The 12,610-nt window shown below is 38.8% G+C and overlaps 1 protein-coding gene across 1 annotated transcript; it reads left to right on the top strand.

Annotated features, from left to right (window-relative positions):
• Positions 1-2,189: 2,189 nt before the first annotated feature.
• Positions 2,190-12,519, top strand: tmc8 (transmembrane channel-like 8). Its single transcript, XM_085163956.1, has 16 exons — positions 2,190-2,543; positions 3,315-3,564; positions 4,531-4,679; positions 4,763-4,894; positions 4,982-5,034; positions 5,123-5,262; positions 5,335-5,482; positions 6,580-6,744; positions 7,583-7,740; positions 7,821-7,896; positions 7,991-8,088; positions 8,223-8,409; positions 9,079-9,236; positions 9,392-9,535; positions 9,655-9,733; positions 10,065-12,519. Exons 1-16 carry the CDS (start codon positions 2,501-2,503, stop codon positions 10,134-10,136), a joined length of 2,052 nt encoding a protein of 683 aa, XP_085020082.1. The 5' UTR covers positions 2,190-2,500; the 3' UTR covers positions 10,137-12,519.
• Positions 12,520-12,610: the final 91 nt, after the last annotated feature.

Raw genomic sequence — 12,610 nt, 5'->3', positions numbered from 1 at the left:
GCACTCTTGGTTCAGTCCTATTCGCAATTTTACAGGTTGTTTTTTTTTCCAGTGGGGCAGGGCTGGGCACCAAGAACATCCTAGTAGATGTGGTTGGAGAGAATGAGGTCGTGTATGATGGGGAAATAAAGACAGTGAAGAAAACTGGCGCACAAACGCCCAAATACACGTGCATTGAATGTGGCACTAAAATGTGTCACTAAATAAGTTTTTTCAAGTAATATTTATTCAGACTCTATTTAAAAGTCATATTCCTACTAAATAATACAAAAGTTATACAAATAGTTATATCAAAATATCCTTAAAGTACTTAAAAGTGCCCATTATGTAAAATGTCTTGAGTGACAGGTATCATAATGGATTGTAATTATTGTTTAACTGTATGTATATCACTCTAATGGTGCAGCTAAAGATTGATTGATTTTAATTATTTATATTATGCTGGGATGTCTGATCTATAGTAATACAGCATAATTTACTTGTACCTAAGTAATGTAAACGTCCATGCTTTCAGCCAGTGGTTTCAGAAATTGTCAGATTAACAATAGTCCAGCCCAATAATGTTCATAATGTAGCATCAGAGAGTCAATCATGTGTTTGTCGAGGGCTCGGTGCCCCCACACCGGACATGTGCCTCCTTGTGAACATGCACAAATTGTTACATGGCCTTCAAAGTGTAAATACAAACATTACTAGCCTAGCTGTGACTTAACAACTATTCAAAGACTTAGAGATCTATTCTTACCCTTTTACGCACTTGTACAAACATCTGTAAAAACTATAAATAACCTGTGTGAGGCTCTTTACTGAATGACAGTTTTATTTTATGTCACTTAACTTAACACATAACTGGGTTTTAAGAAGATCACATATGCGACATCTTGCTGCCACTGTGGACAAATCTGGGTATAGAAACCAGTACATAAATTTATTTGCAGACTCAGTTTAATAACAAACTACCACCCCCCAGCTGTTGAGACACTTGCACAGCTGTCTTTGTATTTTGCTATAGAACTATAACCCATAAACTGTTTTCCTCATAGGTTTTTATATGTGTACATTGGGTTGTTTTATCTTTTATTTCCTCCACTCTCTTTTGGTTTTCTGGTGGTTTTCTCAGCTGGCTTAAGCATGTCTAAGTAAAGCACACTATGGGGAACTGGTTAATCTTCATTTAAAAGGTTCAGTTTCTAGATCATGCCTCAGTATTTTGCATACTAGTTTTTGTCATAATTTCATAGGATAGTTTAATTTGAACTCTATCATGATTTTTAGATATTCCTCTGAAAAGGTGATGCTCCTCTATAACTTAATGGAAAAAAGTAGCAATGGGCACATTTTAGTGTGCTATGTGTTAGTCCTTGGCAATGTCTACATCCTAAAAGTGTGTACACTGCTCCTATGATGCAATGGAGATTAATTATAAATCCGAATGTGCTTTAAGTACGAGTCCTGAAATTGTTATAATAACCCAGTAACACCACATAAAACTGAAAAGTGTGTCAGTACAAATGAAAATCAACTCTAAGTGTTACAGTCTCCACTGAACTGAAACCAGTGGTGTTGAAAGAGTGCATAAGAAATGACGCTCATGCTCATGTTTCGTTGTAAATGGTTTTGACTGGAAATTTCAGAAGACTTAGATGTGTGGTGAGTGGGTGTAAAGAGCCTCTTTGCTACAGCAATCAGATGCCTAAGAGCAAAGGGTGCAACACTTCCAAGTGCAGCTGATTAGTCAGTAAAGAACTAACTGAAAAAAGAAAATGATGACTGTTTACCCAGTTATTTCACTGATAGTTTAAAGATATTGTGTAAACAAAGTCTAAAATTTAGCCTAAAATAAATATTTGCTTCGCATTGCACTGTGGTGGATTCCACTGGCGCAATCAGCTGTAAACAGATCGAACTGTGTTAGAAATCATTAGAAAGTACTTAAAATTAGAAAATGTATGAAAGTATTAGAAAAATAATGAAATTGTGGATATCAACACATTAAACAACACCAAAAGGTTTTCTGTAGCACATGTCCTGTGTCAGGCCAAAACCTTTATCACGCCTGTCACCCACTAACACGCCTGCCTTAAAAGTTTCTCAACTTAGTGTTTGTCAGTCCAGTGAGATTGGGTGTATTTGTTGTAATCTTGTCATCAGTCCAACGCCTGGGAGTGCATCCTGTCATGTGATTTCCTGAAGCTGTTACGTTCGCCCTCGTTGTGAACAGATCTGACATATGTCACCTGCAACAAAACAGTCAACCATACACAGAGAGCTTGAGGAACAAACAAACTCCTGACCAGCCATCCAGAGGTCTTCATTTCAGCGTGACGATGTGTGTGATATTTTTAATGCAGATTGCGGAAGTAACTTCTCTCTTCACACAACTTTAAGTTGCATCTTGCACGGAGAAGCTTGTTGAAATGCTATCTAGATGAAGTAAGAAGTTTGGATACTTTTTACTTTTATATTTCATTTTTGATTAAAGAGGAAGTTCAAGGGGAAAATGGAGGCGCACGAAAGTGCCGACTTTATGAGGCTCATGTCAGGTAATGAAAAAAACAAATGTGCCTGTGTGAGTATGTGAGAAAATGCTGTGCTTGTTTAACATGGTGTCAGTACTCACAGTATGTACGAGTGTGTGAGACTTAATGGCAAACTGACCATTTGTACTATGCTCGGTACACGGTCCCTTGGCAGTTTACTGCCAGTTGATTGGTTTCCCTGATGGTGTTAATCTAACACAGGTCACATCCAACACTACAAATCTTGTAAAACATACGTTTTGCTCGTCCAAAAATATAAAAATAACAAAAATATTCTTCAACTTCTTGATTCTTACCTCAAACACAGAAGCGACAGAGAAAAAAGTAACCTGTTCCAAGTTTGCAAAACAATAGGAGGTGCAAACGAAATAAATAACTGATATGGTTGTTGATGTATTATTATTATCTCACTGAAAACTGAATACAGCGTATTTGAAAAGATAAGACATTTAAAGACTTAACCCCTCAGATATCCAAGTTGTTTTCTTGATTCCTTTTAGTTACTTTTTGTTTGTTTTATGGGATTTTTTGTGTTAACAGGAACTATGTGCACATATCGTGTTTTGTTATATTGCGTTGTTTGTATTATGTGCATTAGGATCTTTTACTGTGAGCTAAATATACCTTTGGTTACAAAGCAAGTAACTTAACTCTGAACAAGTTACTTTAGTCATTTTTAAAGCTCTTTCTTACCTTTTACAGACAGAGCAAGCAACAGTACAGCAGCTTGTTTACAAACCTTTACTGTAATCTACTTTTCTGTGTTCACCCCAGAGGAAAGCACAGTGTCCACCCTGTCTTCAGACTCATGTGAGTACTATCAGACTGAGATATTTGACCTGCTGCCCAGCATTCAAGCTTCCCGACCTGAGCAGAACAGGCATGACTTTTCGGAAGAGACCAACCAGGGTGGCCGAGAGGCCGGGGAAAAGAGTGGCCAGCTGTCCAGAGGACCCAGAGACAAAACATCCATGCAGCCACTCAGAAACTTGCCCACGTGTATTCAGGGAAAGAGGGATACCAAGTGAGTAAATCTTTTTACAGACTTCCCAAATCTGCTTCGTTTTTATCTACGTCTTACTTTGACATACAAGCATAAACATGCAGTTAACTTATTACTTAAATAGGATACTACTGATTTACTTAAAGAAACATATTACAGTTGCGTCTGTACGTCTTTGAGCAGTTGTTTCCACTTTTTTTTTTTTACATAAGACCCAGTAGAATTATGCTTATGATCCCACACACCTGTAGGGAATATTTCATTGGCACCTACCAGGATTGTTTCCAGATTTTTATCAAAGCACAGAGGTGATCTTGGAAAAAACAGGGATGTGATATCCTAACCGTTGGCTTGATTTTCAGGCTTATGCTCAGCCTGATTGTGCTCATGCTCATGCTCAGTTTTGAGGGTATTACACATGGCCCTGAAAACTCATTAGCACTGAATAGCTGTTTAGCAAATAAGCAAAACAAGTTCTTAGAACTTTTACCCAAGTAATCACTCAATTAAGTATTAGCACCAAGGAATAGCTTAAAGTAAAAGCACACTACTGGATCATAATTATCATATGCTGGTGCTTGAATAACAGTAGCAGTCCAGCAAACCCTCCTCTTTAATTTCTGTTTCAGCCATCTTAGCTGACTAAAACTTCTTAACACATTACAGCTGCGGTCGAGAAATGCTATTGTTAAACAAGTTTGAACCATACGACAGTTACAAGTGTTAACAGAAGTATTAAGACAACAAAAAAAGTGTTTGAAGTGAGCACTTTTTTTTGTACAGACCTCAGTCATTTGCTGACACACTTAACTGGTACTTAGTCAGAGGCTATGCATTAACAAATGTTGGATTTCTTTAAAACATAAAATGTCTGATAGCTTATATACATGTTTTATTTCTGATTAAATATATCATGATTAACCTCTAAAACTGCCATGTTAAATTAAACAGGAGTTCGTTAAATGCGATGTTTATGCTATTTTCTAGGGAAAGGAGGAAGCTTGAAAACAATGATATTAATTTTTGGGAGTCCTGGAGGAAAACCCAGAGCACCAACAGGAAGAGGGTGAGGGAACAGATAAAAGAAGCTCTGTCTGGCCTGGTGCCATGGCGGCAGACCCTCCGGACCATCGAAGGTGAGATAGATTTGTGGTGAATTAACTTAGTATGTGCTGTGACTGAACCACTCAACTATAACTCACCTAATTATTTGTTGCAGGCAAGTTTGGAGTTGGGGTGAAGTCCTATTTTGTTTTCCTCAGATATCTGATTTACTTGAACCTGCTACACTGCGTTCTTATCGGGGGTTTCATTGTGGGTCCATCAATATTTTATCGCACTGACGAGTATGGTAAGTCAGCCGTGACAACAGATGGCAGCAAATTAACCACAACTAGGAGCTGACATCTAAAAATACTTATTCTCTCTGATTTTACAGAACCGTTGACATTTAAAGAAAGTGACTCTGCTTTAGATTTCTTCTTGGGAACAGTAAGCTTTTGTGTTCTAATCTACGTGTAGTATTTATTAGCAATAGCCCCACATGTTTCCCATAATCTTTTCCTTGTCTTTTCTGCAGGGCTACGTGAATCGTTCCCTTGTCTTCTATGGCTTTTATACAAGAGGATCCCTGGAATTAAAGTGCTTGAACACACCGTTGCTGTACCTCGCTGGAATCTTCTCAGTCATATTTTTAAGTCTCATTCTGGTGGTCCGCAGGTAAGTGATCCACAACAATGCAACATAAGAGGTCAAAATGATGTTTTATTTACGTACATTCACCTGTGATAGAACAACAGTCGGCTACAAGCACACCTGGATGCTCGGGAAGCGTTACAGCATGAATGTGAGCTATAAGATCTTCTGTGGCTGGGACTTCACCATCCAGGATCCCACTGCTGCCGCTCTCAAACACGGCTTCATCAGAAATGACCTCAAGGTGAGTGGCGTGGCACTGACACCCTCATAGTAAATTAGCCAAACTGCTGGTGAAGTTTCTGAAAAGTTTGTGAAGTCTTTAAGTCTAACTATGTTTTCATACATACGCCTCAGAGAAGAATAAAACGAAATAAATATAATAGTAAGACCACCAGTGACCGCCCCCTCAGCCTCCTACTGGATGCACGTATTGTATCAATTTGAAAATCCTACGTGACTTCCTTCTTGACTTACCACATTCACAAGATTTTCACAAAACGTGACCTCTGACCTTGACACTGAGGCTCAATTCAATTCAATTCAATTTTATTTATACAGCACCAAATCACAACAAAAGTCACCTCAAGACGCTTCATAGATACAGAGAAAAACCCAACAATCATATGACCCCCTATGAGCAAGCACTTTCGCGACAGTGGGAAGGAAAAACTCCCTTTTAACAGAAAGAAGAAACCTCCGGCAGAACCAGGCTCAGGGAGGGGCGGCCATCTGCTGCGACCGGTTGGGGTGAGAGAAGGAAGACAGGATAAAAGACATGCTGTGGAAGAGAGACAGAGGTTAATAACAGATATGATTCAATGCAGAGAAGTCTATTAATACATAGTGAGTGAGAAAGGTGACTGGAAAGGAAAAACTCAATGCATCATGGGAATCCCCCGGCAGCCTACGTCTATTGCAGCATAACTAAGGGAGGATTCAGGGTCACCTGGTCCAGCCCTAACTATATGCTTTAGCAAAAAGGAAAGTTTTAAGCCTAATCTTAAAAGTAGAGATAGTGTCTGTCTTCCGAATCCAAACTGGAAACTCGAGATCACTGAGATCTGAACTCATTAGTGGATGCACTTATGGTATGAATTTCAAAATACAGCTCCTTGTTCTCAAGTTATCACATTCACAAACATCCTTTAACACCCGTGGGGTAATATCATGTGTAGCATGGTGGCACAGTGGTCAGCACTCTCTAAAGGAAAGCTGCGGACAGTTTAGGGGCTCTGTACGGTCCGTATGTGTTTACTGTACTTCTGATGTTTTGCTGGAGTCTTCGGGTAGTGGTGTGGATCAGATATGGTCATCATAATAGTTTCTGCTCCTCTACAGCTTTTCCTGGAGGAGCAGAGTTTCTCTTTAAGGGCGGCTCAAAGGACACTTGGAGAGAAGGTCCGTCTCTACCTGCTCAGAATCGTCCTGAACCTGATTACTTTATCTCTGCTTGGTGGAGCCTTTTACCTCATCTACTTCGCCACACAAACATCTCTGAAAAAGGTAATGGTTTGATGCCAAGGATTGCCAAATACTAAAGCAATAGTATTGCTTTAGTATTTCTATCCGCACTTGTCTTTGTCTACTTCTGTTTTCTCTATGGTATAGCCTCCCTGTTTTATCTTGTTGAGGACTCTCTCCAGGTACTTTCAAATAGTCCAAAAATATTACCTCTATCTGCTTTTTTAAACATTTACATGACTTGTGCTACTTGGTCAATTATGCTAACTGTTTTCATAAATAGTTGGATAGCACATCACTATTATTGTGGGATGATCTCCTTTCATAAAGGGTGGCCTGGTGTTTCCTATGCTGCAGCAGTTAATAAAGGAATCAGTATCCTTGGTATTTGGAGAATTCAAACAGCTCTTATTATGACTGCCATGCAGTTAATTCTGAGTCATTTCTCTAACCTTCCTAATTGATACTTTCTATTCACACATACTCTCTGTGTCTCTAGCTCCTATTTTCCCTTCTTAGAGCTTGTTTGCCCCATATTAATTTCCACATGTGTTCATTGTTTCCACCTTTGCCTAATCAGCCACCTGTGCAGTCCCTTGTTAAATGTCAGCTGTTTTTTTTAAGGCAAGCCGACTTTCCGTGTCTCAGTTTTCTTTTTTTAAATAACAACCATAAAGGTTTTGCCTTTTTGTTGTTTAATGTGCTTCCATGTCTTGAATTTGGACCCTCTCTCCTTTAACGCCTAACAAATATGCTTTTTTAAAACAATACTTTTGTCTTTCTTGGTTTTCTCATTCCTAAAGTAAATAAATATTCTTGCTTTGTTCAAGTATGTATTTGTTGAATTTTCTTAATAGCTGATAATGTATGTGTGTCTTAGGACAACTCTGGACACCACTGGTTGGTCAGTCTTCTCCTCCAGTATTTTCCTCCCATCACCATCACCTTTGTCAATCTAGTCCTGCCCCACATCTTCCGTAAGATCTCATCTTTTGAAGACTACTCCTTCACCATGCAGGTGAATGTCACGCTTTTGAGGTAAGCTGAAAAGAGACATCAACTTTTACTCTACATACAGGCACACATGTATTTGCATATTTACTGTTTCTTTTCTTCAGGAGCATCTTCTTAAAGCTGGCCTCCTTGGGGATCTATTTATTTTTTGTCTTCACAACAACAGAGCAAGATGCCAAGGTGGTACAGAGCTTTAATGACACAACATCAAGGGTTTAAATTATTTTTTTGAATCCATTTTAAACAAAATCTTTGTGTCTCTTCACTGTTTCAGTGCAAGGAGAACCAGTTTGGTAGAGAGATGTACAAGCTGTCCATCTTCAACTTCCTCGCAACTTTCTTCAGTGTCTTTTTCTTTAACTACCCCAGGAAGTGGGTTTGATTGACATTAACTGTTTGTTTCTTTCTCAGTCATCTTTGTGGTTTGAATGGAAAGATCAGCAATGTCTCTCCTTAGTAGATGGCAGGACAGATTCGATCTAAGCCATCTCCCTTATCTTTAACAGGTTGGTACAAGAGACGTATCCAAGATCCTCGCTGGCCCGAATATCAGGGAAACAGCGCTTTCTGATACCATTCAATGTGCTGGACCTTGTTTACAGTCAGACTGTATCCTGGGTGGGAGTCTATTACTGCCCTCTGCTGCCTGTCATAGGAATCGTTTCATTGGTTGTCACGTTCTACGTTAAAAAGGTTAGATTATTATAAACTCTTTATATTCCTCACTTTATTATTTTCTATCTGTAAATTGGTTAAATAAATCTGTAAAAGAAAAAGATGGAAAACAACTATCCCAGCTGTCTCGGGGAGAGAAGCAGGATACGCCCTGGACAGGTCGCCAGTCTGTCGCAGGGCTAACACATAGACACAGGCAATTGATACAATTTAACAGACATTTGGGAAGCTGTAACACAAAATGTTGCCCTTTCTTATAATAGTAAAGATCTTTAAAATAAATCTTTTCCACATCAGCTCCAAAGGTTAATCGTTTTCCGGTCCAAGCCCCACATCTGGTAAAGTTTTTATGCAAATCCAGCCAGTGTTTTGAGTAACCCTACTAAAATAGCATCCTAAATCAGATTTTAAAAAATATTGTTAACAGATAGGCACAAATAAAGATGATCTTTAAGCAAACAAGAAGCATCAAACAGGTCAGCAGGGGGAAAAAAGCTTCAAGGAGATAGGTAAGATGTACTCAGGTGAGCTGAAATAAACAAAACCGTCTGGCAAATAAAATCTGAAGGAAAAACTGACTGATTTGGGGATAAAAATAAGTGGAGTACATTAAGTAATGGCTATATAGAAGTCTGGTTTTAGTATAAAATGTGTTCAAACCTTTTTGCTCTACCTCTGTGTCTTCAGTTCAGTGTCATGCGGTGTTGTGTGCCAGAGCAGCGGATGTTTCGAGGGTCCAGCTCTTCAGTTTTGTTCCATTTCATGTTGCTGCTTGGTCTCTTCATGTGTGCAGCAACACTGGGCTTCAACCACTATCCGCTACAAAGAACTGAGGGCAGAAACGCGTAAGGTTTTCACTCCAACTGCATCTAACACCGCCCGTCCTTCTTTCTTTTATTTTTAATTTGAAACCTTTTAGGATCAGAATTAAACCCATATTTATATTTTATCTTTATTTCCTGCTCATTTCTCTCATTTGCATTGCCTCTGCCATCCCAAGGACCTCCTGCGGTCCATTTAGAAATGAACAAACAATGTTCACTGTGACTGGAGACTGTGTGAAAAGTCTCCCCAGCCCAGCCCAGACCACTATCCGCTACCTGACATCTGAGGCCTTCGCCCTACCACTAATACTAGCAGAGATGTAAGTATGCAAATAACCCCGCACCCAATACAAATATCAAACCTGTATTTGTAGTGTTCACCTTTACCAGCTCACCCTCTTTTAAGATTGTTTCAACACTTTTCGTTTTGTCTCCTCAGCATATTCTTAACCTCGTATGTGTCTCGGAGACGAGCCAATCAGAGGGCCATTGAGAGACTGAAAGACATGCTAGTTATGGTAAGCACATGTCCAAAATCCTTCCAGTCCCTCCACCATATTGGCTGGTAAGTGGAAGCTGGTATGCTTCAGGCTAGTTACTTTAAAGCTCCTAAATAAGTGAATGGGTTAAGAGCCATAACTTTATTTTAGTGTTCACTGGAACAAAAGAAACTACATCTACATATATCTACAACTACATAAAATCTTTTCTACTGCACATGTGCAAAGTTACATGACAGTATGCCTCATTACTAGCTAGGTCGAGAGCATCAAAGGCTCCTGAACGACTGTCATTCAAGCATTTCTTTAAAAATGTTTAAAAATTTGCATGTATGTGTTTCCCCCACAGAGCAGCTCCGATAAGCGTTTCCTGGTGAAGCAGCACGCCACGATGCTGAGACAGCGAAATAAGCACCACTGAGCTCTTTCTGCGGTCATTGAAGAAGACGTCACGCTCAGTCACTAAAAACATCCCATCTATGCTTTTAAAAAGTGGCTTTGGTCTCCACAGACTTCCTCTTAAAACGAAAATACGGTTCTGGCTGCTGACAGCCAGGCCGAGGTGTCAGGTGGCTGAAATGAAAAATGAAAGTGCAGGCTAACTCTTGCTTTATTAAAGATAAGAGCCACAAATATAATCTTTTCCCCCTTTTCCCTTTTTATATTGTAAATACTTTAACTATAAAAACCTTCCTCCTTTTAAGGACAACAACTTTATTTCTATAGCACATTTCATTACATATAAACTCAGTGGGCTTAACACATAAAAACACAAAAATGTGTGTGGGTTTGCTGCCTCGAGGCAGGGAAGACAGCCAAACAAAACAACAGCACTTGTCCATGAATACAGATGTTTCCTGAGTCCAGATTACAGTGGTAGCGTGCCCGGACAATACTAGGCATGTTATGTTACTAACTTGTTGCTGTTTTATCTGTTAATCTGTTAAGGATCTCAAGTTTAATTCCAGGAGGAGACAAACCCAGCCTCAGGTGGTCACGAGGTAATGCCGGTCCCAAGTCTGGATCAGTGGGAGGGTTGCCAAATTATTTCCTTGGGTAAATAAAGGGAGCAGCTGAAAGTACCTAACACCCTGAGTTACACAAGTTGGTTTAATGAGCATCACTGTGTTAGTACAGATGGGAGTAAAGCCCTTTAAAACAAGAAGCACTCTCAGAGCACAAACTTCCACTAAGGTGTCTCACTCTCTGGGCAGTATTTACTTTTATAGGAACAGTATTGTATTTTGTACATTGTCCATCCTGTTTTCTTTGTTCTTTTTAAACATACTTCAAGAGGTTTGCAGTGCAGTAAAAACAAGTACAAAGTGTGGACTTTTGTTATTTCCCCATTAGTCTACTTTCCATAATTTTGTGTATACTTATTTTTTTATTTATGTATATGTTACATGTGTCATGCTCATTTTGCAGTTATTAAAATTCAATTACATTTTTGGCAGAAATATCAAGTGAAAAAAGTTTTTGAGGACAAGTTTGTTTTCCCCAAAAAAATTCTTATTGGGGAACCCTGTACACATCAAAGTGTTATGTATTTAAACGGTTAAAACCTGTTACTGTACATAATAACATCATAATAATATAAATAAACTATATTTACAGAGAATCCCATATGAACATGTTCTTATCAGTTTGAACACTTGATGTCATTTTAAATAATTCTATATAGGATTATTATCACTTTGACCTTCAGATCAATCTACTGAAGGAGAGGTCAGAGGTCAAATGTAACATGGTGTTTTAAACCATTATATGGTACTTGCTATATGCTGACAATGCACACCACACTCACAAGAATTATACTTGCTAAATTATAAGGCTTTTTTTCAATTTAGGTAAAAAATATGTCTTCAATAAATCGGTATATTCGAGCCGTGTGAAGGCTAACAAGATCCGTGACGATTTTTTAACTTTGTGTAACGTCTTTGCATTGTTGTTTTTATGCGTGTTTTGTTATATTTAGGTTTTGCAGACATGTGACCACTAACCACATGAGCTTAACTTGTCAGCCATTCTAGAGCCAAGTGAATAAAGCCTTAGTCATACTGGTGGTTGATCAGCTGCCAACCACCAGTCGTGAGGGGAAAAAAAAGTATTCCAGACTGGTTGGCAAAAACCCGTGCCCTTTGGTAGAATATTCCTGAGGTGGTAGTTTAAATGGAAGTGATAGACTTGTCTATAAACACTGTCCAGCTACTCAGAGCTGTAGTGAAAAGTGGGATATAATCTGGAGACCATTTGCCTTCACAGTAAAAGTTTTCTTTTGAAACATGTTGGAGCTCTAAGGCACAATTTTCACTTTAAAGGGGAACCATTTCCAGTTTGCGTCAAACTTTTTTCAATTTTTACCACCCCTAGTATTTAGCAGATGTTTGAAGACAAGCATGGAAAACTACAGGCAACCAGGTAGTAATCAAGACAATCAGTAGGTGGTTTTTGGTGCAGCACCGTCTTTGTAACCGATTTCACCCAATGAAAGTCAGCAACCTCCACAACCACCACCAAACAGTCGTGGAAAACACAGTTTTCTCCATTAACCGATGGTAATATCATGTCCAATATGGTGGAAAACACCTGAGCAATGTGTGCATGATGTCACAGGAGAAACTTCTATATCTGTGTACTGTTCCTTGTCCGGAGCAGTTTTCTGAAATCTGGCCTGTTTGCATCTTTTTTGCTGATGTCCCTTAATGTGCACTGTCCCTCTTAAATAAACAAATAAATATAGATACCAAAAGCTAAATAAATAAACTTATTCCCATGGAAGATGAATGAAAAACTTATATCAGAGCTTTTTACCACTTTAACTGTATTGAATGAACAAAAGCATTTAAACTATTCATCAAAAGGAAGCAGGCTCATTCTTTTATTTCTCCTAAC

This window comes from Neolamprologus multifasciatus, chromosome 6, assembly GCF_963576455.1.
Source record: "Neolamprologus multifasciatus chromosome 6, fNeoMul1.2, whole genome shotgun sequence".
Taxonomy (NCBI): domain Eukaryota; kingdom Metazoa; phylum Chordata; class Actinopteri; order Cichliformes; family Cichlidae; genus Neolamprologus; species Neolamprologus multifasciatus.
This window is presented reverse-complemented; position numbering and strand designations above follow the sequence as displayed.

Coding starts and splice junctions, on each gene's coding strand:
- tmc8 (XM_085163956.1), top strand. CDS start 2,501: ATGGAGGCGCACGAAAGTGCCGACTTTATGAGGCTCATGTCAG. Junction 5,483..6,579: donor TCATCAGAAATGACCTCAAG/GTGAGTGGCGTG, acceptor GCTCCTCTACAG/CTTTTCCTGGAGGAGCAGAG. Junction 9,734..10,064: donor TGAAAGACATGCTAGTTATG/GTAAGCACATGT, acceptor TTTCCCCCACAG/AGCAGCTCCGATAAGCGTTT.